This window comes from Arachis stenosperma, chromosome 4 (genome assembly GCF_014773155.1).
Source record: "Arachis stenosperma cultivar V10309 chromosome 4, arast.V10309.gnm1.PFL2, whole genome shotgun sequence".
NCBI lineage: Eukaryota > Viridiplantae > Streptophyta > Magnoliopsida > Fabales > Fabaceae > Arachis > Arachis stenosperma.
This window is the reverse complement of record NC_080380.1, coordinates 141,463,192-141,489,915: the sequence shown is the minus strand read 5'-3', so window position 1 is coordinate 141,489,915 and position 26,724 is coordinate 141,463,192. Positions and strand designations below refer to the sequence as shown.

Sequence of the window (26,724 nt, the reverse complement as noted above, 5' to 3'; positions counted from 1 at the left end):
CTTTGCAAACTCAGCTCACAAGTCACAACTGCATTGTTTTATGATATTTCTGTTTATGAGTAGTGTCCTACTGTCTTCTTTTGTCATGAAGTTTTGTAGTTTCCTTGAATTTTTTGTCACACCAGAAATCATGGCATCATTTGGTCTTTCGAGAACCAAAAGGTTTTGCCATGACTAGCACACTGTCTGGTCTATGTTGTGGACTTTATCTTTTCGCTACAAGGCTTGCTTGCTTCTTGTTGTTGTGAGGTTAGTTTGTTTCAAAGCAGTAAAATCAGCAGTGTTTCATCTGATCCATTTTGGGAACCTTTTTTGAGTATTCTTGCTGCTAAGAAATGTCACAGGTGAATGTAGTAAACAAATAAGTAAAGATTGACAAGTTCAAGTTCTCTAAAGTCTTCTTGTTCATAAATGAAAGCAAACTTGTGCCTCTTATTTTGCAGAAAAAGATCATGAAAAAATTGTGAGTTGAGTTACTCCATGGCACAAGCTAAATGCAAGACTTCTCCAATCACTTCAATGGAAGACTATATGGAAATTCTGAATAGCAAGTTCATAATATTATATTCCTATAACGAAATTCCGAAATTGCCCCTTAGGGAACCTAATCAGGGCTAATCTGGCAGTGTGGAAAATGGGAATATACTGATTACCAAGAAGTGAGGGGAATAGAATATACTGATAATAGGGTGGTGAATGAAATTGAAATCAGAATATACTGATCGATCCTGATTATGATCAATTGCAAAATTATATTCGTATATATTTTCACTTCGAAAATTTTATGGTGTTTAACTATAACTATAACTAACATGGTAAATGATTATAGTCTAATCAAATAATATGTGTAGTTATAAATTTTTTTATATAATAATACCTTCATCTATTTTCACATGTAAGTTTAAAGTTTCAATAAGGTAGTATACACAAGCAGAATTCAAATTTATATAAGTTTATCATTTTTTGTAAAAAAAAATCGTAGATAACAAATTAAATTCTAATTATACAAAAATAAGAGTAAGAAAGTTAATGAGTAATAGCTCAAATGGCATAATCTCTCCATATTCAATTAAGAGGTTGCGAGTTCAAGTCTCTTATCTTTGATAAAAAAAAAAAAAATAAGAAATACCTGCATATCGTATCCTATTACACATTTCCCTCAAATTTGCACGTGGAGTGTTCGTCGAAGTCAGTATTTTAAATCGTATAATTCGAAATGTTGAATACAAAGCCTATGCTATTCTCAGTTCTTCTTTTCCTGTTCTCTCTCCTCTCTCTCTCTCTCTCTCTCTCTCTCTCTCTCTCTCGTTAAGGCGTTGTTGTTTCTCGCTGCACGAAATAGAAACAAGGAAACAAATACAGATGATATAGAACGCGCGCATTTACTCTCCGGATTCCACTTACCGTTTTGGATCCTTCTCAAGCCCAACAATTCGTCTCTTTTTCTTCCTTCGACTTATTTTGAGCTAAAAATGTGATGTGTGTGATACGTTAACTGTAAGTGTCTCTTTCCTCTCATTCATCTTCTTTCTTTCTGTCGGATTGAATTCAATTATAGACTCACCTGTACGTGGAATTCGAAATGGAAGATAATTATTAACGGAATAATTATTTTATTTTATCTAATTGCTTAAATTAAAGGACGTTGTGTGTTTGAGTCACATAGCTTGTCACTGTATATATGCTAGAAGGCTGGAATTTTAAATAGGAAAAATAAAAATTGATAGAATAATTTGATGTGCTTGGTTCTTGATCGGGTAAGTTCTGGAAAGTAGAAATGGATCTTTTCACAACAGAAAACTAAGCAATGAATACCTTAACAGGCAGATATAAAGAAAATCTTTTTTGTTTCTTATTGGACTATATTTAATTAATTTGGCTGATACTCTTTCTCCATTGTGTTTACTGATCATGGAAATTTTGCGAAAAACAATTGTAGTTTTTCTTGCACAGCTGCACTTTACAGAGGATGAATTTTCTGCACTTCATGTTATTGGAGCACTAAGTTACTTGAGAGTAGAGTATTTATTATTTTGGAATAGTTGACATAAAAGGCTGGGGAATTTTTTAGCATTGTTTTTATGGCTTCGAGAGTGATTTTGCAAAGGAAAAGGAGCCTCTTGTTCAATCCTGTGAATCAACATGCTCGCTTTATTCTTGGATTCTCAAGCCTTGGGCATGGTCAAGCATTTGAGTCCAGTGATTGCGAAGGTTTGAGTCAGTCTCCCTGCTGTTCCCCGGCAACTACCGGACACAATAAACTGGGAAGAAGCTCATCTCCTGCCCAAAAGAATGATTTAGCAGCTCTAGCAGCATCGAGAATTTTCTTGCATAATTACTTTAGGATTTCAAATAGTGGATTTAGAATTGAGATTTCTCCATCAAGATCCAAGTGGTCATTCCAACATGTGCATTACATTTCCACGGCTGCAACTCATCAATCTGGATTGGCTAGCAGTAATGGGGGAAATGAACAATCAGATGCTAAACAGAAAAAGGAAGCTTCACCAGAGGAATGTGATGAAGCTGTTCAAGACTTGAGTACTATAAAAGCTAAAGCCAAGGCTAAAAAATTGGAAGAATCAGATAAGAGTGCCGAATCTATTATTAAGAGCTTATGGGCTAAGATTCTAGGAATTGGTCCAGCTATCAAAGCTATTATGTCAATGAGCAGGTTTAAAATTTACTACCTCTTGTTTCTTTGTGTGGCATAAATGTGTATACGACACTTCTCTGATTTTCCATTACCTAGGGATGACTGGGCCAAAAAGCTTCGCCACTGGAAGGATGAGTTTATATCTACAATGAAACACTACTGGTTTGGTACAAAACTACTTTGGGCAGATGTTAGGATAAGCTCCAGACTATTGTTGAAACTTGCTGGTGGAAAAAGTCTTTCTAGAAGGGAAAGGCAGCAACTCACACGGACAACAGCTGATATTTTCAGGCTAGTCCCTGTTGCTGTATTTATCATAGTTCCATTCATGGAGTTATTGTTGCCTGTATTCCTGAAACTATTCCCCAACATGCTTCCATCCACTTTCCAGGACAAGTTGAAAGAAGAGGTAATTATGATTTACTCGTCAAATGATGCATGCTTAACTGCTAGCATGCTTTATTATCACTTAATTCTGGGAAGGCATAACTTGCAGGAGGCATTGAAGAGAAGGCTAAATGCAAGAATTGAATATGCCAAGTTTCTTCAAGATACCGTAAAAGAAATGGCGAAGGAGGTTCAACATTCACGAAGTGGAGATATAAAGAAGACAGCAGAAGATCTCGATGGGTTCATGAACAAGGTCAGCTATGTTCTTCATAGTGTTGTTTTATATCTGAGATATCCTCTTATGGCAATACGTATATCGGGGAAAAAAATTTTAAGCCTTTGTTTATTATTCTGTTGGAACAGGTTAGGACAGGTGCCCGAGTTTCAAATGATGAAATTTTAGGGTTTGCCAAATTATTTAATGATGAGCTTACCTTGGATAACATTAGCAGGTTGGAGCTTCTGCCATTGTTTATATATTCCACCAATTGTGCAATTGAATTATAAATTTTACATTTTAGGAATCTGTCTATCATTATTAACATGCTTTTTGGCTGTGAAAATGGAGAACAGGCCCCGCTTGGTAAACATGTGTAAATATATGGGAATCAGCCCATATGGCACTGATGCATATTTGCGTTTCATGCTCCGCAAAAGATTACAGGAGTAAGATTCATTTGTTATTTTGTTCCCCTTTTCTCTGATTCTTATGCATGTGTAGCTCATTTTATTGTCTAACTTAGTTTTAGAGAAATTTCATTTTCAAGCTTCATTATAGCATCTTAGTCTCTGGTTTAGATATGGATTTGTTTTCGATCATAGGTTTGTTGTGCTGGTATTGACTTCTCACTTGTTTGTTGGTTTGTTCTTCATGCATAATTCTGTTATTGGGAGAAGTATGTATTAAAACATTATTGCCTTGAGGGTCAGTAGATGTGAATTGTTTTGGTTTGCAGGATCAAGAATGATGATAAATTGATTCAAGAAGAAGGTGTGGAGTCTCTTTCAGAAGCAGAGCTTCGTCAAGCTTGTAGAGATCGAGGATTACTTGGATTACTTTCAGTGGAGGAAATGCGACAACAGGTTAACCATAAATGAGTATATGAAATTTTTGGCACTGAACAAAATATTCTGAAATCAGCATTTTTATGTTAATTTACTAGTTGTTCAATTTTTTATCATTAAGGAGTTGGCCATATTGCTACATTCATAGCCATTATCATCTCATAGTTCTTACTTTCAGAAACCTTTCCTTTTGCAGTTTTTGCTCTGAGAGCCTCCATCTTCTCATAATTGCTATTTCAAGACCCTTCCTCTTATTAAACCCATTTCTAATATAGTTTGAAAAATTTTCTTAGTGTTGAACGATAGAAGCCATCTGGTGTTTGAACAAATGCCATGTTCAGCAACAGTGAATATAATTATCATCTCTCTTTGCAGCTTAGGGATTGGCTGGATTTGTCTCTCAACCATTCTGTGCCGTCTTCCCTCTTAATTCTTTCTAGGTATTTTAATATTTATATGTTAACTTGTTATCTATTTGAGGATTTTCATTCTGTAAAGGTATGCCTCACTCGCACCCTCTGTAGAGCATTTTCTGTTTCAGGAAAGGTGGGGCCAGAGGAAGCTGTTCAAGCTACACTGTCTTCTCTGCCAGACGAGGTTGTAGATACAGTTGGGGCAACAAGTTTGCCTTCTGAAGATTCTGTTTCAGAAAGGAAGAGGAAGTTGGAATTTTTAGAAATGCAAGAGGAGCTAATCAAGGTCAGTTTATTCATGCATTATTTCATTAGTATTACAGAGAAGAATGTTGAATTATGTATAGAAATGGAGAATTCTTCACAATATGCCAAGAACCCTAAATCAATTACAAATGTTTATACTTCTTAAGGTAATTCTCAACCCCCGATTTTTTAATCAAAAAAATAATTCTCAACCCCCAATCTCTCCCAAAAGACCCAAATGAATAGATGTTCTTTTTTTCTACTTTTTTTTTTTAATTTATACTAGCTCCTACTACTAACTTCTAACTAGCAAAATGCCCAATACAAGTCCCATCAGTCCATGACTTTATCTGTAACTTTATAATTACTGGGTGCAGGAACATATAATTGATTTAAATGAACAACACATTTAAGTTAATGAAGTCAATGAGAAATTTACAATGATTTTCATCCTATTAAAATTACTTAAGGTTAAGCAGCCATAATATACTGATTTTGTTGTTGAAGTTGCTAGGCTTTTAGTATACTTGCTGCTTTAACTTGGACTGATGGTTACAAAATATTTTCATAGGAGGAGGAAGAGAAAGAAGTGGAACAAGCCAAAGTGACAGAATCAGTTGGTAGCAAAAGGGATTTACCATTGGAAGAGATGGCTTCTTCAAAACCTAAACAAGCACAAGAAGAAGTAAAAGCAAAGGTACTGGACAAGCAGGAGCAACTTTGTGAGCTCAGCCGTGCATTAGCTGTTTTTGCATCAGCATCTGTAAGGAGTAGATCTTCTTTTTCCTTTTCAATTAGTGCTGACTGTTAAGATTTTGTCATGAATTTGTGAATGTGAACCCATTGATTTGTCTGATAAATTTTCAGTCAGTTAGCAGGGAACGTGAAGAATTCGTGAGGCTTGTCAAAAAGGAGGTATGCACATTGTTATAGAATTCATGTCTCTCTGCTTGTGGGAATGGATACTGCATGGCACATAGTTCACAGGCATTTAAAGTCTTGACATTCAGATAGCAACTTCTTTCTTGAATTTCGTATAACTTAACATTGTTAATAGGTGATTTGCTAGATAAAAATGACACATTTTATAAGAAGCTGAGAAATTAATGCTTTTTGTCCCCCCCCCCCCCCCTTCTTCTGCACGGGAAGCGGGGATGAAATAGTTTTCTGTATTTGAAAATTGATTATTGTTTTTGTCATGGTTGTCGTTGTTTGATAAACTCTCTATTGAGTATGTCAAGCCTAGTCACAGCTGTTTTTACATAGAAAATCAGTTTTAACCTCTCACTATGCAGGTAGATCTGTATAATAGCATGGTAGGGAAAGAGGGTACTGATGCTGAGCAAGAAGCTAGGAAAGCCTATCAAGCTGCAAGGAAGGACAGCGATCGTGCTATGGGGATAGCTTTGGAAGACAAGGTTTCTTCAGCACTTGCTGACAGGGTAATTCCATTCATGACCTCAAGTTTTATTTGATGCCGCTTAATATTTGTATAACGAAACAGAGATTAGCTATTAAGCATTAACAGAATTATGTTCTGAAGTGAAACTGGAAAGAGCTGACAACAATGGGAATTTCACATGTATCTTAGGTTGATAATATGCTCCAGACACTTGAAAAAGAAATTGATGATGTTGATGCTAAAATTGGAGACCGCTGGCGGTTGCTAGACAGGTTTGACCATGTTCAACTATAAATCTCTATGGCTCAATTAAAAAAAAAAAACTAAAATGTTTGACCATTTTCTGGCAGGGATGCTGATGGGAAAGTAACGCCTGAGGAAGTTGTAGCTGCAGCTATCTATCTGAAGGACACGCTGGGTAAAGAAGCAGTTCATGAACTTATCAGCAACCTTTCCAAAGATAGTGGTCAGTTCACTTTCCATTTTCCTCCCTTTTTTTCCCCAACTGATCAAATAGATATCAATTATGGATGTCGCCAACATGCCCCCTCCAATTAATGCAACAAACGATATACTATTCTAATTTAAAACTATAAAATGCACCTAATGCAACCTGAGATTATCCTTTTCAGCTTGTGTTCTTTTTCTTTTTTTTTTCAACTTTTCATTCTTATAGTTGTGAGAGTCTCATTTATTGTATGAAACAAGTTATTTGTACTTGACTTTTCTTGACACCAAGTCGGTTCATTCCCCTCCACCTTTGGGGTGTGGAAGTCTCCTCCAATGGTGCTTTTCAAGTGAATAAGAGCAATTATAAGTAGTTACGAATACAAACAAATCTTAGAAGTTAGGCCTGTGAGTTGAGAGGGCAATTCAAAACTCCATGTAGTTTCCAAATTACTTAAAGGTGAATGCTATGATGTCTAAAAGATGGTGCCTATTTACTAAAAGAGGTTAAAAAATAATATTTAATTTAAAAAATATAACAATAAATAATTTTTAAAAAATCAAAACTTACTCCAAAAGGTAAGTTAGGCAAAATTTAAGTACCAACCCATAGGCACCATAGAATTGGCCTTACTTAAATATGTTGATACCAAAATAGGTGTTTGCTTTAAGGTAGTACTAGCGCCTTATGGAGCTGCATTTTTAGATTTTTAGACATGGATGTATATATTCTATATAATATAAAAGTACAAAATTAACCATAGTATGTGTAATCACTAATCAGCCTTCATAACCTGAAGATACCAGGTTTGGTTTCCCACAGTAGCCATTTTGGAAATTTTTAAAGGCTAGCACAGAGAACATGGTTTAACTGACTGAACCAAATCAGTTCGCTCGTACTCAACCTGCTCGGATTTAATAACTATAGTAATATATAAGTATAGATATGAAAATTAATAGAGTTGAGAAGAACTAGCGATGACAAAACCCAATTCCCAAATGTATAGATAGAATAATAGAATATATAGCCATAGGTAAGATTATAAATAGGAGCAGATAAAGAATCTAAATTTGTCAATTAATTTAATTACCAGTGTGAATAACTACTAATATTTGCACTTTTCATTTTAAGCAGATGGCAAAATTTTAGTGGAAGATATTTTGAAACTGGGTAAAGAAGATACAGAAGAAGAAACAAGATCATGATATTATGTTATTTTTGTTATTTTCAAGGTATTAGTCAAGCTAGTTACCTCATTTTATTTGTGAGATGTATTTGACACATTGCCATTCTATTCCTTTCTGGGGAAATGTAAACCCCCCCCCCCCCTTCTTCTTTTTTTTCTCTTCCCCAACCTAGATTTTCCCTAAAAGGAGAAAGAAAAAAATCCAAAGCAAAAGGGGAAAGGGAAAAAATATAGCAAAATAAAGAAAGCAAGCTAATGAAACAGGGATCATATTCAAGTTTTCAACAAACTTGGAAAATGAGAAAGCATGTAAATGGCACATTTAATCCGTATTTTAGGAATATGCTTATTCTTATTTGAGAAATTCTCCATATACAAGCATTTTTTTATACAAGTCTTTACAAGTTATTATATTAGCGCTCTTGAACGTTACTGCAGCACGTTCTTCTTCCTCTTCCTCTTCTTCTTCTTTTCTTTCGTTTCTTACTTTCTCTTTCTCCTTCTTCAACCGTTACTGCACAATTTCACTGCACCGTCTTCTTCTTCTTGCTGCACATTCTTCTTCCTCTTCCTCCTCTTCTTCTTCTTCTTTTCTTTCGTTTTTTGCCTTCTCTTTCTCTTTCTTCATTTACGTGCTTTTCTCTTTGTTTTCTTTTTTCGTTATTCTTGATTTCCATTATTTTTTGATATCAAGCTCTGAAATCATTTTTGAAGAAGAAGAAGCAGCAGAATATGAGGAGGAGAAAGAGAAAGAGTTCTGAATTATGCATAAAGTGTCCTTTGGGTGTATTTTCTATAATCGTTTGGGTGTATTTTCTATAATCGTTTGGGTGTATTTCTGAAGTTCCATTATCTTCAAAACGATTTCAAAGCTTGATTTCAGAAACCATGAAAATCGAAAAAAAACGAAGCAAGAATACCAGTAATAAACGCAAATAAAACAACTAATGAAAAGGCAAAGAGAATAACGAAGAATACATGGAGGAGGAAGAAGAAGAAGAAGGAGAAGAAGAGGAAGAGGAAGAGGAAGATGAGTTGTTCATAATCCACGGTGAGTGAAGAAGAAGAAGAAGAAGAAGAAGAGGAAGAGGAAGAGGAAGATGAGTTGTTCATAATCCACGGTGAGTGAAGAAGAGGAAGAGGAAGAGGAAGATGAAGAGGAAGATGAGTTTTTCATAATTCACGGTGAGTGAAGAAGAAGAAGAAGAAAGAAGAAGAGGAAGAGGAAGAGGAAGAAGAGTCGTTCATAATTCACGGTGAGTGTAGCGCTTTGGAAACTAAATAACGCATTAAAAGACTCTAATGTGTAGCAACTTGTAAAACTTGTAAGTCAAAAAGACTTGTATGTGTAGCAAGCCTCTTCTTATTTATAATATATTTACAAGTTTTTTTTTTTTAAATAGGGATTGTAAATACTTCTGAATCAAGTATCCGATATTGATCCACTAGCAAAATATTATCTATATTAAATAAAATCTATGCAGTCACCTCCAATTCTTTATTTCCTTCCGTATTTGAATATGAATCATGATCAAAGGTTTGGTAGCCTTTTCTTAGAGGAATTTGAGAAATTTGGTAAAGCGATAAAGTAAAAAGTTAATTACCATTGATTTTATAATTTTTATAAAAGAATGATTAATTCTTCATTTTATCATTTTACCAATTTCTTCGCTTTAAAGGATCTTGATCTTTCTTAGAGAATAGAGAGAGGGGTGCCTGTAGTCTTTTGACTCTTTTCTGAAATGTTTATAAGATTTTCACGTACCTTTTTAAATAATTCTGATCTAAAAATTTCCCCCATTTTTCAATATAAAACCATTTATTTTCAGTGCCATTTGGCATCTGTTTATAACAAATGTGATGAGACTTTATAAATTCCACCAAAGCAAGATATTGCATGAGACAATCTATTTATATCTGCAGTCTGCAGAAGAAAGATCAAACCCCTTGTTATTGACACAAGTGACAAGATATATATGCTCTTTCAAAATTCTAGAAATAAGCAAGGGTTAAACTTTTCAATGTATGAAGCTTGGCAGAACTACTTGCTGAGAAGATTGAAACAAAGGATAGCTTGCTTTGCCAGAACTATTCGAGATTTCTTCAAGAAAGAATTTCCAACTTTTTTATCAACTAAAATTTCATGAATAATTTGATTCTTTATTTTCGGAAGTGTGTTTTTAGAGTATAATTGCTTTGGGTATTCTAGAAAGAAGAATGGGATTTTCCTTATTTGGACAAAGGAATGCTTGACATGATGATGATTAAAGTAAAAGGTGAATAAAGAAACAGGTTAAAATTGAAAAATGGATATAAGACAACGCATCCTCTCAATTTTTTTTAATAACTGAGGGAGTAAAGTGTGATATTCTACTATTAATTTTATAAGTAGGACCAAAATAAATATGAGAGAAGTCACCAAAAATAAATAAATATGAGAATAAAATGTTAGAGATCACATTTTACACACTCAAAATTTTTTTAACAATTGAGAATTTCAAAACAAAGTACATAAGTAACATTCACAAATATTACAAGGACTACCAGTGTTCCATCCTAATTCGAGAGTTATCAAATCTTTGGCCATTAATCATAGTCATACCAAAGTCAGATATTGTGTTTGTTTATGTGCTATTATTTTGATAAAAAAAATCTTGTTTTATTAAAAAAATTTTTTTTAATTTTTTAGTGTATTTGGTAAATTTTTAATAGTAAAAATAAAAGTACTAAAAAAATATAAAAAAATATCTTTTTTTAAAAACTACAATTTATATCTTTTTTTAAAAGATCTTTTTTTCCTTAAAAAAAATGTTTTGTAATTATTAATAGACAAAAATATCCTTACTAAAATTTTAAAAGACATCTTTTATCTTCTTTCTTTCATTAATGAATATATTACATTAATATTCAAATCGTTCAACATTTTGAGATAAAATCTTTAATGATTTGATATCAAATATAATCATATAAAAAGATAAAAAAATATACTAATATCAAAATATAAAAAAAATAAAAAATCTGGAATGATTTGCTAATAAAAATATAACATTTTCGTTTAGTTTTTGAGTGATATATATATAAATAAAAGAAGGTTGAAAGTTAAAACATTATTTCTAGTATTGTTCTTCTGCATACTTAACAAATTCAAGACATCAGGTTCTTATTTCTTTTATCCTTTCTTAGCGTTATGTTCTTTACAAGTTATTGCTATACTATTAAACTACTTCAAAACACACAAAAAAATTGTAAACACCGAAGAAAAAAGTTCACCTAATTAATAGGCCACAAGTCACAACGTATTTGGACACTCATTATATTTCGTTTTCTATAGTTTATTCAACATGCATTGTGCAACACACATTATATATTTGTTCATTCACATGCTATAACTCATTTTAAGTCATTACGTTATTATTATTTGCTTTCTTTTACTCTTTTTTTTTGTTATCATTTTATCATTATTGTTATTATATTATTCATAAATTTTTATTTAGTTTGTTATCACATTACTTTATTTTTACTTGGTGTGTTATTATATTCAGGGTTATTATTCATATTATAATTTGTTTTATTAACATTATATATTATAAAATTTGATATAATTTATAATTTATATAGTATGGCTTCAAAATTAAATCTAAAAAAAAGTTTTAGTCAAATAAATATTAAAAACGAAAATACAATAAATAAAGGAGAAGTAGAAACTATAAAAAAATATGATTAAAATACTGAAATATTTTTTACTATCTGTGTAAAAAAGATACGAGATGATAATAGGTCTAATAAACATTTCAATAAAATTGGATGAAAAAATTTACAAAAAAAAATTAAAGAGAAAACAGAACTCCCATATATACATAGACAACTAAAAAATAGATGGATGCTCTTAAATCTTATTTTCAATTATGGACGAAATTAGTTGGATAAGAGATTGATTTTAGTTGAAATCATGAAAAAAAGGTGTTAACTTTTGAATCTTGGTAGACTAATAAAATTAAGGTATGTTAATTTTGCCTTATAAAATAATACATAAGTTAATTTTATTTTTAAATTTTATTAGATATCTTTTATATTTATTCTTTTGAATATTTTAAATAAATTAATCCATAATTCGCTAATTTTAAAAATGAAGGTCCTAAATCTTTAGATAGACTTAAATAATGTTTTAAGGACATCATAGCTATTGGTTATAGTGTTTGGGCGCCATCCGAAGATCCAAATCCTGAAGAATTTAATAATCAGAACAATGAGAATTTTAAGAGTGGAGGTAACAATAATTATACAAATAAATTGTTTGAAAAAGATATTGTTAATTATACAGTTGTTCAAAGTCCTACTAGAGAAAAAAGAAGGGAGATTTCTAGCAAAAAAGTTGAGAAACGAGCTGGAATAACATCTAGATTTTGACTCCACACCCACCAAAATACGATCAAATAAGTCTTGTAATCAAGATGCTATTCTAGCTCGTTTCTCAATCTTTTTGCTAGAAGTCTTGTTTCTTTTCTCCCTAGTAGGGCTTTGAATAATTGTATAATTAGCAATGTCTTTTTCAAACAATTTATTTGTATAATTAATGTCACCTCCATTCTCGAAATCCTCATGGTTCTAATTATTAAATTTTTCAGGATTTGGATCTTCCGATGGCACCCAAACAACCAGTAATTATGATGTCCTTGAAATATTGTTCAAAGTTATTTAAAGATTTAGAACCTTTATTCTTAAAGTTAACGAATTCTGGATTAATCTGTTTAAAATATTCAAAAGAATAAATATAAAAGATATCTAATAAGTTTTAAAAATAAAATTAACTTATGTATTATTTTATAATGCAAAATTAACATATCTTAATTTTATCAGTCCACCAAGATTCACAACCTAATACTATTTTTTTTCTCATGACCCCAACCAAAAGCAGTCTCTTGTCCAACTAATTTCGCCCATAATTGAAAATAAGATTTAAGAGTATTTCATCTATTTCTTAATTGTTTATGCACATATGAGAGTTATATTCTCTCTCTAATTTTTTTTTTTTTTGTAGATTTTTTTAACTAATTTTGCTGAAATATTTATTAGACCTATTATTATCTCGTATCTCTTTCACACAGATAATAAAAAATATTTCAGTATTTCAATCATTCTATTTTATTTTTACAGTTTTTACTTCTCCTTCATTTATTGCATCCTCATTTTTAATATTCATTTAATTAGAATTTCTTTTTAAATTTAGTTTTGGAGCTATACTATATAAATTATATCAAATTTTATAATATATAATGTTAATAAAACAAATTATAATATAAATAATAATAATAAATATAATAATACACTAAATAAAAATAAAGTAATGTGATAACAAACTAAATAAAAATTACGAATAATATAATAACAATAATGACAAAATGATAACAAAAAGAAAGAATAAAAGAAGCAATAATAATAACGTAATGAACTAAAATAAGTTATAGCATGTTAATGAACAAATATATAATGTGTGTTGCATAATGCATATTGAATAAATTATAGGGAACGAAATATAATGCGTGTCCAAATGACCTATTAATCAGGTGAACTATTTTCTTCCGTGTTTACAATTTTCTTTGTATTTTGGAGTAGTTTATTAGTATAGCAATAACTTGTAAAGAACATAACGCTAAGAAAGAATAAAAGGAATAAAAATATGATGTCCTGAACTTGTTGAGTATATAAAAGAAAAATATCAGAAAATAATATTTTAACTTTCAACTTGCTTATATGTATATAAGAAAAACTAAACGAATACGTTATTTTTTTAGTAAATCATTTTAAATTTTTTACTTTTTTATATTTTGATAGTAGTATATTTTTTTATTTTTATAATGATTATATTTATATCAAATCATTAAAGATTTTATCTCAAAATATTTCATTATTTGAATATTAATGCGGTAATGAAAAAAAGGGTTAAAAAATGTCTTTCAAAATTTTAGTAAGAATATTTTTATTTATTAATGATTACAAAATATTTTTTTAAATTTAAAAAATGTAAATTGTAGTTTTTTAAAAAATATATTTTAATTTTTTTAGTATTTTTATTTTTACTAGTTAGTAAATATTTACTAAACATACTAAAAAATAAAAAAAAATATTAATAATTTTTTAATTAAAATAATGACATCTAAAAAAACACTTAATATTTTTTTCATTCAGAAATTTAAAGTTTTTTTTATTAATTTGGCCAACGAAAAATTTAAAGCTTGATTCTTATAAGGTTATCTATGTTTTTGTTTTTTTACGATCATTCTTTTGAGTTTCTTTCAATCGTATATTTTTATATGGAGTCGCCATAAGTTGGTGGGCTTCGAGATGGGCCACCAAATGAAAGGCTAAAGAGGATCAAAGAGAGATGGAAAATACAATTAATGGGACCTGAACAAAAACAAAAATAAAAAAATACCAAAAAATAAAAATAAAATGAATTTTTTTACTTTAAAGTTTTTAAAAAAATTCTTTACTTTAAAGTTTTTAAAAAAATTTCAAAAACAATTTTAATATCTGAATTATTTAAATTTTATTTCTAATATTTTAAATATATTTAAATTTTATCCTTAGAATTATTTTTTTGTTAATCAAAATGTTTTCTTTTTAAATTATCCCTATACATACTCATTAAATTCTATAATCATATTTGTATTTATTTAAAATCAGTTATTCATATAAAATATATATTAAATATGAAATATACGTTAAAAATGTGTAAAATTACAAATGTATATTAATAAATATCATGATATCACCGTTTTTCAAAGTTTAAATCAATAAAAAGAGACACTTATCTTATGTTAATTTTTTTTTTTGGAGATAATAAAGATCGAACTCTAGATCTTTCGACCATAGAAATTTTGGTATTATGTTATAATAACAATAACTATTAATAGCTATTTTTTTATATATGCATAATATTTGTGTGAATTCTATAATAAATTTTAAATATTAAACGGATTTAAGTATAAAAAGAATAGATAAAGAATGATAATTGATAATGTTATCTTATCTTTTCACATATGTCTTCATTGTTGTCAAACTCTCGAGTTAACTTGTAAATTCGTACGAGTTTATGAGTTTAGATATGGAATCGAGTTGACTCAGGCATAGACTCTATCCTGAGTAAACTCAACTAGGCTCAGTCAAACTCAGACAAACTCGTGAGTCTAGGACCGAGTTAGTGAGTTTGTATTTTTCTTCATTTTTGCTCAAAAAAGTGTCATTTTGAAACCAAAAAAATATTTTTTTTATTAGAGTTACAATAACACTCCCAAAAAATAAAAGAAAATTCACTCACAACTCACTCATCTGCGTCGTTTCTCTCAAGTCTCACTTTCTCCATGTTTTGCCACAGTCGCCGTTTCACGTCGAGCTGCCATTGTTCGCCTGCGTCTGCTACCTCTGCTCTGATTTGCGCTATTATCTTTGTGAATTTTACCTATGTTGTTCTCTACTTTATATTTCTTCATATCTCCACTATCCGTAACTCCATCGTGCTATCACCGTTCACGAGTTCGACTACTTCTCCTACAGTCTTATCTCTGCTCTAGTTTGCACCGTCGTAAAATCCATGACATTTGTCGTCGTCATTTCGTGCTGCTACTGCACCCTCACCACCACTGTCTGCTGCACCCTTGTCTTCGATCTGCTGTTGCTGGATTTTGTCCTTTCTTTTCTTCTGTATCCTCTATCTTTTGTATGCCTTTTGTCCTTTTTTTGAGACTTTGTTTCTTGATTTAGTTTTTTTTTTTTTTGCTTTTTAAATTTTAATGCTTATAATTTTAACCTATTACTTATCGTTTATGTTAGATGGACAGATGGTTCATCCATTCATGGCTGATTAGTAATTCATTATTTTGATTAGAGTTAATTTGATTATTTGATATTGTTCAATGTTCAATTAAAGATTTAGTATTATAGATTTAGAATTTTTAATTTTGTGTGTTCTATGTTGTATTTGTATAAAAATAATTATAGAGGATTTGAATATGTATTTTAAAGTATTTGTTATAATGTATACTATTATTTTAATTTATTATGTGCTTTAAGATTGATATTATTAATTTTGAAGGGTTAGAATTGAGTAAATATACATTATGTATGATATATATAAAAACTTCATAATAGGTGAACTCGTACGAATCTACGAGTTAACTCGCGAGTCGAGTTTAGGTCAACTCCATGAGTTTACTTAGACTCGCGAGTTTGACAACCTTGTATGTCTTTATATTTACTTTTGATGTATTCAAATTATAAATAATTGTAGATATTATTGCATATAATTTTATTTTAATACACTATTAATATAAAATAGTTTTATACGTTTATTCAATTATATAATACAACATTAATAAAATTAATCATTTTTTATATAGATTTCATGAATGATTATCTAAATAAAATATATGTGATTGAATAACTATGTAAAATATCTTATTCTGTCAATACATTAAAATTAGACTCTTATTATATATATATATATTGTCGAGTCAATAAAAATATTTTATTTAACAATCTCATATTCTAATTGGAGAGCTAAGTTTTTTTATGGACACTCAGAAATTTAGTAAAAAAATAAAAAATAAACACATTTTTTTCTTAAGCATACAAAGTAGGTAGAGAAAAAAGAAAAAGAAGAGATAAAAAAAATTGACTGAATATTAATTTTGAAAAATTAGTTCTGAAACATTTTCTTTTCATCTAACTATTTATCACCTTAAAAATTTTGTAAATAAAATTGCAGAATTAAAAGATAATACAAAATTATTTTATACTAACAATATATTAATAAGTTAAAATATAATCTAGCATAGAAGTAATTAAAATATTTCTTATCGTTAATGAGGTTTGCTTTAAGGTTAAAAAATAAATTTAAAAAATTGTATTTCTAAGAATATTATAGCTTGAAAGTATTATTTAAAAACATTGTTTTATTATACATATTTTAAAGAATAGTTTTAAATTTTAAAATTATCTCCAAGTAATAAAAGAAAAATATCGTAAAAAAAATATAATAATTGAGAATATAACACTAAATTTAAATAGAGTAAACTATTATTTTTATTCATGAAAGCTCAGATTGCTCACAAATCTATCCACGAATAAGTAAAATCACTATTTCTACTCATAAAATATGGACTTTTACTAACAAACTACTCGAATCCTAAAAAATTATTTAAAATTCATAAAATACTATCTAATATAACCTAACCCTGACTTCTCTTTTTATTCCACACCACCATTCCCTCAATCCCAAACTCCATCACCATTCAAATTCCACCATCATCCAAATTCTTCTTTACCGCCACACTCTCATTCCCAACTACCATCATTACTGCCGTCTTCACTACCACTGCCATCACCGCCTCCTTATCTAATACTACGACAAAGGCAGAAAGAGAATGACAGCAGTGGTGGCTTGGCAGTAGCGATTTCAATGACCTCCAACAGCAGTGGTGACAAGATCCGCGCATCATCGCCGCCCTTGCCTGAAGTTGTGTGTTCGCCACCGTTGCTGCTCCATCAACGAGGGTCGTGAACATTCTCTGCCTTATCCTTGGTCTTCGTGTTGTCTTTTACAAGAACGTCGTTGACTATAATTAGGACCATTTCTAACAACAATCTCTGCGCTAGCACTTCGACTTTGAAGCACTGCTCACAAAACTTCGAGGTTGGGGATTGAGGGGTTCGAAGATTCGGTAATATGCCATTGTCATAGTTTTTTTTTTCAATTTTTTATTTTTGTTGCTTCATTCTCTAATTTTTCATCTCCATAATCTAACTTATTATTGAATTGTAGATCTGTAATTGTTGAATTTGAATGCTCAAATTCTGTTGTTGGAATTTGAATTTGTGTTTGCAGTTCTGTTGATTCTGTTGTTGAATCTGTAATAATATGGTTCTATTGAGGTATTTTTATTCAAATTTGAATGTGAATGTGAAATTCTGAATCTGAATATTTCTCCTCTTCAAATTAAATTTTCCAATAGTGATAAGTAACATCTCTTTTTAGTCATTTTCTCACTCTCTATGTTTCGGCTTTTTCTCTCACTCTTTCTCTCTTGTTCGATGGTGGTAGTAAAGAGAATGATTTGGGGATGGTAATGACGGCAGTGATGGTGGTCGATGAGAGTGGTGGTGTGGAAGAATTTGGGTGGGAGTGGTGGTATAGAGTAAAAAGAAAAGTTAGAGTTAGATTATATTAGAGGGTATTTTTGAGATTTTAAATAATTTTTTAGGATTTAGGTAGTTTTGTTAGTAAAAGTCTATTTTTTATGGATAAAAATAATAGTTTTGTTTATTTGTGAATATATTTATGAGCTTTTTGAACTTTCATAAGTAAAAATAATAATTTACTTATTTAAATATTAATCTTTACTCTTTTAATATGAGAATATCAAATATTCACCTTTTGAAATGAGAATACCAATTTTTAATTTTGGCAATATTTTTTCTTATGAATGAATAATTCCTATGAATTAAATTCTAAAATTTTAAATAAATATAAAAATAATATATTATTCATACCCTGGTCCAAGTCCAAACACACTAAAAGGTCCAATTCAAAGATTGACCTTCGTTGTCTACCGACCTCTTCAGAAGAGGTTGGTTTCAACACAGACTCCACTCCAAAGAAGTCGGGCTCGAAAGATAGCTGGCAGATAACTCTTTTTCAAATAAGTAATTGCCCCTAAAATTTCTCAACCCACTTTCAAGAGCCATATTGCAACTATCCTAAGTTAAAGGGACGGTTATCCACCTTAAAAGGTGAAACTACTCCAACGGTGGTTATTGGATCACCACTATAAATACACTGACACCCCTCAAGTATCTCCAAGTTCCAATACTTTCTAAACCTGATTACCTGGTGTACGAAATTGTGATCATCAATGGCGCCATCAACATGGTACGCTCAATTGCAATCTCAACACTTTATCACAACTTCGCACAACTAACCAGCAAGTGCACTGGGTCGTCCAAGTAATAAACCTTACGCGAGTAAGGGTCGATCCCACGGAGATTGTTGGTATGAAGCAAGCTATGGTCACCTTGTAAATCTCAGTCAGGCAGATTCAAATGGTTATGGATGATTTATGAATAAAGATAGAGATACTTATGTAATTCATTGGTGAGAATTTCAGATAAGTGTATGGAGATGCTTTGTCCCTTCCGTCTCTCTGCTTTCCTACTGTCTTCATCCAATCCTTCTTACTCCTTTCCATGGAAAGCTGTATGTTGGGCATCACCGTTGTCAGTGGCTACAGTCCCGTCCTCTCAGTGAAAATGTTCAATGCGCTCTGTCATAGCACGGCTAATCATCTGTCGGTTCTCAATCAGGTTGGAATAGAATCTAGTGATTCTTTTGCGTCTGTCACTAACGCCCAGCCTTCAGGAGTTTGAAGCTCGTCACAGTCATTCAATCATTGAATCCTACTCAGAATACCACAGACAAGGTTTAGACCTTCCGGATTCTCTTGAATGCCGCCATCAATTCTAGCTTATACCACGAAGATTCCGATTAAGGGATCCAAGAGATATCCACTCAATCTAAGGTAGAACGGAGGTGGTTGTCAGGCACACGTTCATAGGTGAGAATGATGATGAGTGTCATGGATCATCACATTCGTCAAGTTGAGGAACAAGTGATATCTTAGAACAAGAACAAGCTGAATTGAATAGAAGAACAATAGTAATTGCATTAATACTCGAGGTACAGCAGAGCTCCACACCTTAATCTATGGTGTGTAGAAACTCCACCGTTGAAAATACATAAGAACAAGGTCTAGGCATGGCCGAGAGGCCAGCCCCCAAAACGTTATCAAAAGATTCAAAGATCTAAAGATGATCAAAGATCCAAAGATGAAAATACAATAGCAAAAGGTCCTATTTGTAGAGAACTAGTAGCCTAGGGTTTACAGAAATGAGTAAATGACATAAAAATCAACTTTCGGGCCCACTTGGTGTGTGCTTGGGCTGAGCATTGAAGCTTTCATGTGTAGAGACTTTTCTTGGAGTTAAACGCCAGCTTTTGTGCCAGTTTGGGCGTTTAACTCCCATCCTTGTGCCAGTTCCGGCGTTTAACGCCGGGCAGTTTTGAGCTGATTTGGAACGCCGGTTTGGGCCATCAAATCTCGGGCAAAGTATGAACTATTATACATTGCTAGAAAGCCCAGGATGTCTACTTTTCAACGCAATTAAGTGCGCACCAATTGGGCTTCTGTAACTCCAGAAAATCCACTTCGAGTGCAGGGAGGTCAGAATCCAACAGCATCTGCAGTCCTTTTCAGCCTCTGAATCAGATTTTTGCTCAGGTCCCTCAATTTCAGCCAGAAAATACCTGAAATCACAAAAAAATACACAAACTCATAGTAAAGTCCAGAAAAGTGAATTTTAACTAAAAACTAATAAAAATATAATAAAAACTAACTAAAACATACTAAAAACATACTAAAAACAATGCCAAAAAGCGTATAAATTATCCGCTCATCACAACACCAAACTTAAATTGTTGCTTGTCCCCAAGCAACTGAAAATCAAATAAGATAAAAAGAAGAGAATATGTAATGAATTCCAAAATTATCTATGAAGATCAGTATTAATTAGATGAGCGGGGCTTTTAGCTTTTTGCCTCTGAACAGTTTTGGCATCTCACTTTATCCTTTGAAATTCAGAATGATTGGCTTCTATAGGAACTCAGAATCCAGATAGTGTTATTGATTCTCCTAGTTAAGTATGATGATTCTTGAACACAACTACTTTATGAGTCTTGGCCGTGGCCCAAAGCACTCTATCTTCTAGTATTACCACTGGATACATACATGCCACAGACACATAATTGAGTGAACCTTTTCAGATTGTGACTCAGCTTTGCTAGAGTCCCCAATTAGAGGTGTCCAGGGTTCTTAAGCACACTCTTTTTGCCTTGGATTATGACTTTCTCTTTTTTTTTCTTTTTCTTTTTCTTTTTCCCCTTTCTTTTTTTCGTTTTTTTTGTATTCACTGCTTTTTCTTGCTTCAAGAATCATTTTTATGATTTTTCAGATCCTTAGTAAAATGTATCCTTTTTTCATCATTCTTTCAAGAGCCAACATTCATGAACAACAAATTCAAAAGACATATGCACTGTTCAAGCATACATTCAGAAGTCAAAGTATTGCCACCACATCAAAATAATTAATCTGTTATAAAATTCAAAATTCATGCAATTCTTCTCTTTTTCAATTAAGAACATTTTTCATTTAAGAAAGGTGATGGATTCATAGGACATTCATAACTTTAAGGCATAGACACTAAGACACTAATGATCATGTAATAAGACACAAACATAGATAAACATAAGCAAAAAAATTCGAAAAACAGGAAAATAAAGAACAAAAAAATTAAAGAACGGGTCCACCTTAGTGATGGCGGCTTGTTCTTCCTCTTGAAGATCTTATGGAGTGCTTGAGCTCCTCAATGTCTCTTCCTTGCCTTTGTTGCTCCTCTCTCATGATTCTTTGATCTTCTCTAATTTCATGGAGGAGAATGGATTGTTCTTGGTGCTCCACCCTTAGTTGTCCCATGTTGGAACTCAATTCTCCTAGGGAGGTGTTGATTTGATCCCAGTAGTTTTGTGGAGGAAAGTGCATCCCTTGAGGCATCTCAAGGATTTCATGATGAGTAGGATCTCTTGTTTGCTCCATCCTTTTCTTAGTGGTATCCATGAGGACTTGGTCCAATCTTTGATCAAAGTTGACCCTTTTTTGAGTTTGAAAGGGACCTCAGGGATCACCTTCTTCATGGCCACAACTTCATAAAAGTGGTCTTGATGCACCCTTGAGATGAATCTCTCCATCTCCCATGACTCGGAGGTGGAAGCTTTTGCCTTCTCTTTCCTCTTTCTAGAGGTTTCTCCGGCCTTAGGTGCCATAAATGGTAATGGAAAAGCAAAAAGCAATGCTTTTACCACACCAAACTTAGAAGGTTTGCTCGTCCTCGAGCAAAAGAAGAAAGAAGAGAGTAGAAGAAGAAGAAATGGAGGAGATTGAAGGGGCTTTGTGGTTCGGCCATGTATGGGTGGGTTTGGGAGGGAAAGTGGTTTGAATTTGAATGGTAAGGTAGGTGGGGTTTTATGAAGGATGGATGTGAGTGGTGAAGAGAATGGTAGGATTTGAGAGGTGAAGGGTTTTTGGGGAAGAGGTGTTGAGGTGATTGGTGAATGGGTGAAGAAGAGAGAGAGTGGTGGGGTAGGTGGGAATCCTGTGGGGTCCACAGATCCTAAAGTGTCAAGGATAATTCATCCCTGCACCAAGTGGCGAGTAAAATTGCTCTTTCTGCCAATCCTGGCGTTAAACGCCGGGCTGGTGCCCATTTCTGGCGTTTAACGCCAGCTTGATGCCCATTCCTGGCGTTAAACACCAGTCTGGTGCCTCTTTCTGGCGTTAAACGCCCAGAATGGTACCAGACTGGGCGTTAAACGCCCAATTGCTGCCCTTACTAGCGTTTAAACGCCAGCAAGGTTTTCCTCCAGGGTGTGCTGTTTTTCTTTCTGTTTTTCATTCTATTTTTGCTTTTTCAATTGATTTTGTGACTTCCCATGATCATCAACCTATAGAAAACATAAAATAACAAAGGAAATTAGATAAATATAACATTGGGTTGCCTCCCAAAAAGCGCTTCTTTAATGTCAGTAGCTTGACAGTGGGCTCTCATGGAGCCTCACAGATGTTCAGAGCAATGTTGGATCCTCCCAACACCAAACTTAGAGTTTGAATGTGGGGATTCAATACCAAACTTAGAAGTTGGTTGTGGCCTCCCAACACCAAACTTAGAGTTTGACTGTGGGGGCTCTGTTTGACTCTGTTTTGAGAGAAGCTTTTCATGCTTCCTCTTCATGGTTACAGAGGGATATCCTTGAGCCTTAAACACAAAGGATTCTTTATTCACTTGAATGATCAATTCTCCTCTGTCAACATCAATCACAGCCTTTGCTGTGGCTAGGAAGGGTCTGCCAAGGATAATGGATTCATCCATGCGCTTCCCAGTCTCTAGGACTATGAAATCAGCAGGGATGTAATGGTCTTCAATCTTTACCAGAACATCCTCTACAAGTCCATAATCTTGTTTTCTTGAATTGTCTACCATCTCTAGTGAGATTATTGCAGCTTGTACCTCAAAGATCCCTAGCTTCTCTGTTACAGAGAGAGGCATGAGGTTTATACTTGACCCTAAGTCACACAGAGCCTTCTTAAAGGTCATGGTGCCTATGGTACAAGGTATTGAAAACTTCCCAGGATCTTGTCTCTTTTGAGGTACTCTCTGCCTAATCAAGTCATCCAGTTCTTTGGTGAGCAAAGGGGGTTCATCCTCCCAAGTCTCATTACCAAATAACTTGTCATTTAGCTTCATGATTGCTCCAAGGTACTTAGCTACTTGCTCTTCAGTGACATATTCGTCCTCTTCAGAGGAAGAATACTCATCAGAGCTCATGAATAGCAGAAGTAAATCCAATGGAATCTCTATGGTCTCATTATGAGCCTTAGATTCCCATGGTTCCTCATTAGGGAACCCATTGGAGGCCAGTGGACGTCCATTGAGGTCTTCCTCAGTGGTGATCACTGCCTCTTCCTCCTCTCCAAGTTCGGCCATGTTGATGGTCTTGCACTCTCCTTTTGGATTCTCTTCTGTATTGCTTGGAAGAGTACTAGGAGGGAGTTCAGTAACTTTCTTACTCAGCTGACCCACTTGTGCCTCCAAATTTCTAATAGAGGACCTTGTTTCAGTCATGAAACTTTGAGTGGTTTTGATTAGATCAGAGACCATGGTTGCTAAGTCAGAGTGGCTCTGCTTAGAATTCTCTGTCTGTTGCTGAGAAGATGATGGAAAAGGCTTGCCATTGCTAAACCTGTTTCTTCCACCATTATTGTTGTTAAAACCTTGTTGAGGTCTCTGTTGATCCTTCCATGAGAAATTTGGATGATTTCTCCATGAAGGATTATAGGTGTTTCCATAGGGTTCTTCCATGTAGTTCACCTCTTCCATTGAAGGGTTCTCAGGATCATAAGCTTCTTCTTCAGATGAAGCATCCTTAGTACTGCCTGGTGTAGCTTGCATTCCAGACAGACTTTGAGAAATCATATTGACTTGCTGAGTCAATATTTTGTTCTGAGTCAATATGGCATTCAGAGTATCAATCTCAAGAACTCATTTCTTCTTATTCGTCCCATTGTTCACAGGATTCCTTTCAGAAGTGTACATGAATTGGTTATTTGCAACCATTTCAATCAGTTCCTGAGCTTCTGCAGGCGTCTTCTTCAGATGAAGAGATCCTCCAGCAGAGCTGTCCAATGACATCTTGGACAGTTCAGATAGACCATCATAGAAGATACCTATGATGCTCCATTCAGAAAGCATGTCAGAAGGACACTTTCTGATCAATTGTTTGTATCTTTCCCAAGCTTCATAGAGGGATTCACCTTCCTTCTGTCTGAAGGTTTGGACTTCCACTCTAAGCTTACTCAATTTTTGAGGTGGAAAGAACTTTGCCAAGAAGGCATTGGCTAGCTTTTCCCAAGAGTTCAGGCTTTCTTTAGGTTGTGAGTCCAACCATATCCTAGCTCTGTCTCTTACAGCAAAAGGGAATAGCATAAGTCTGTAGACCTCAGGGTCAACCCCATTAGTCTTGACAGTGTCACAGATTTGCAGGAACTCAGCTAAAAACTGATGAGGATCTTCCAATGGAAGTCCATGGAACTTACAATTCTGTTGCATTAGAGAAACTAATTGAGGCTTAAGCTCAAAGTTGTTTGCTCCAGTGGCAGGGATAGAGATGCTTCTCCCATAGAAGTCGGGAGTAGGTGCAGTAAAGTCACCCAGCACCTTCCTTGCATTGTTGGCATTTTTTTTGTTTTCGGCTGCCATGTCTTCTTCTTCTTTGAAGATTTCTGTTAGGTCCTCTACAGAGAGTTGTGCCTTAGCTTCTCTTAGCTTTCGCTTCAAGGTCCTTTCAGGTTCAGGGTCAGCCTCAACAAGAATGCTTTTGTCTTTGCTCCTGCTCATATGAAAGAGAAGAAAATAAGAAAATATAAAATCCTCTATGTCACAGTATAGAGATTCCTTGAGGTGTCAGAGGAAAAGAAAAATAGAAGGAAGAGGTAGAAGAATTCGAACTTATCAAGAAAGATGGAGTTCGAATTGTGCATTGAGGAGGAGTGTTAGTCCATAAATAGAAGGGTGTGAGAAGAGGGGAAGAAATTTTCGAAAATAAATTAAAAAGATTTTAAAAACATTTTGAAAAAAATACTAATTGATTTTCGAAAACTAAGAGTGGAAAAGAAATCAAGTGAATTTTGAAAAAGATTTTGAAATTAGAAATTAAAAAGATATGATTGAAAACTATTTTGAAAAAGATGTGATTAAGAAAATATGATTGAAAAGATGTGGTTTTAAAAAGATGTGATTGAGAAGATATGATTTGAAAAATAATTTAAAAAGATTTGATTTTGAAAATTAATGACCTGCCTAACAAGAAAGATATGATTCAGACATTAAACCTTTCTCAATAGAAAAGGCAACATACTTGAAATGTAGAATCAAATCATTAATTATTAGCAAGTATCTTTGAAAAATGAAAAGAAATTGATTTTGAAAATATATGATTGAAAATATATGATTTGAAAAAGATTTGATTTTGAAAAATTTTGAGTTAAAAACAAAATTTTCCCTTTTGTGCCATCCTGGCGTTAAACGCCCAGAATAGTATCCATTCTGGCGTTTAACGCCCAAAACTCACCCCTTTTGGGCAGCCAGGTACCCTGGCTGGCGTTTAAACGTCAGTTTTCCTTCTTCACTGGGCGTTTTGAATGCCCAGTTTTTGCTGTGTAATTCCTCTGCTGTATGTTCTGAATCTTCAATTCTCTGTATTATTGACTTGAAAAGACACAAATTAAAAATTTTTGGATTTTTTAATGATGAGGAATAATCACAATGCAACTAAAATCAACTAAACAATGCATGCAAGACACTAAACTTAGAAGTTTGTATACTTTTGACACTAACAAAATGAGAATGCATATGAGAAACAACAAAACACTCAGGACATGAGAATTTAAAGATCAGAACAAGGAAATCATCAAGAACAACTTGAAGATTAATGAAGGCACATGAATGAATTCGAAAAATGCAAGAAGAATAGAAACATGCAATTGACACCAAACTTAAAATGAGACACTAGACTCAACAAGAAACATAAAATATTTTTGGTTTTTATGATTTTGTAATTTTTTTGGGTTTTTTTTTCGAAAATTGAAAGAAAATAAGGATATCAAAATTCTTAATGAGAATTCTAGGAATCATGCAATGTTAGTCTAAAGCTTTAGTCTAAAGAAATTAGACATGGCTAGCCAAGCTTCAGCAGGACATTACATTCAAGAGCTAAATTGATGAGAATCAATCAGCTTTGGTGATGATAAGAACATCACCTTGAAACACTAGAATTCATTCTTAAGAACTCTGAAAAAATACCTAAGCTAAGCAATAAGATGAACCGTCAGTTGTCCAAACTCAAACAATCCCCGGCAACGGCGCCAAAAACTTGGTGCACGAAATTGTGATCATTAATGGTGCCATCAACATGGTACGCTCAATTGCAATCTCAACACTTTATCACAACTTCGCACAACTAACCAGCAAGTGTACTGGGTCGTCCAAGTAATAAACCTTACGCGAGTAAGGGTCGATCCCACGGAGATTGTTGGTATGAAGCAAGCTATGGTCACCTTGTAAATCTCAGTCAGGCAGATTCAAATGGTTATGGATGATTTATGAATAAAGATAGAGATACTTATGTAATTCATTGGTGAGAATTTCAGATAAGCGTATGGAGATGCTTTGTCCCTTCCGTCTCTCTGCTTTCCTACT

At 33.0% G+C, this 26,724-nt stretch overlaps 1 protein-coding gene and 1 non-coding gene across 3 annotated transcripts; both read left to right on the top strand.

Annotated features, from left to right (window-relative positions):
- The first annotated feature begins 1,231 nt into the window (after positions 1-1,231).
- LOC130977101 (uncharacterized) lies at positions 1,232-8,181 on the top strand. 2 transcript variants are annotated; one of them, XM_057902114.1, is made up of 15 exons: positions 1,232-1,497; positions 1,940-2,674; positions 2,753-3,065; positions 3,153-3,299; positions 3,410-3,498; positions 3,620-3,712; positions 4,003-4,129; positions 4,487-4,551; positions 4,636-4,810; positions 5,342-5,533; positions 5,638-5,685; positions 6,066-6,212; positions 6,362-6,444; positions 6,523-6,638; positions 7,755-8,181. In XM_057902114.1, the coding sequence occupies exons 2-15, from the start codon at positions 2,082-2,084 to the stop codon at positions 7,823-7,825; spliced, it is 2,259 nt and encodes a 752-aa protein (XP_057758097.1). In that variant the 5' UTR covers positions 1,232-1,497; positions 1,940-2,081; the 3' UTR covers positions 7,826-8,181. The 2 variants fall into 2 exon arrangements, with proteins under 2 accessions (XP_057758097.1, XP_057758096.1); XM_057902113.1 differs by having other exon boundaries at positions 4,487-4,810.
- A 16,032-nt stretch (positions 8,182-24,213) lies between these two features.
- LOC130977821 (small nucleolar RNA R71) lies at positions 24,214-24,321 on the top strand. Its single transcript, XR_009085496.1, has one exon. It is a non-coding gene; the product is annotated as a small nucleolar RNA R71 (small nucleolar RNA).
- Positions 24,322-26,724: the final 2,403 nt, after the last annotated feature.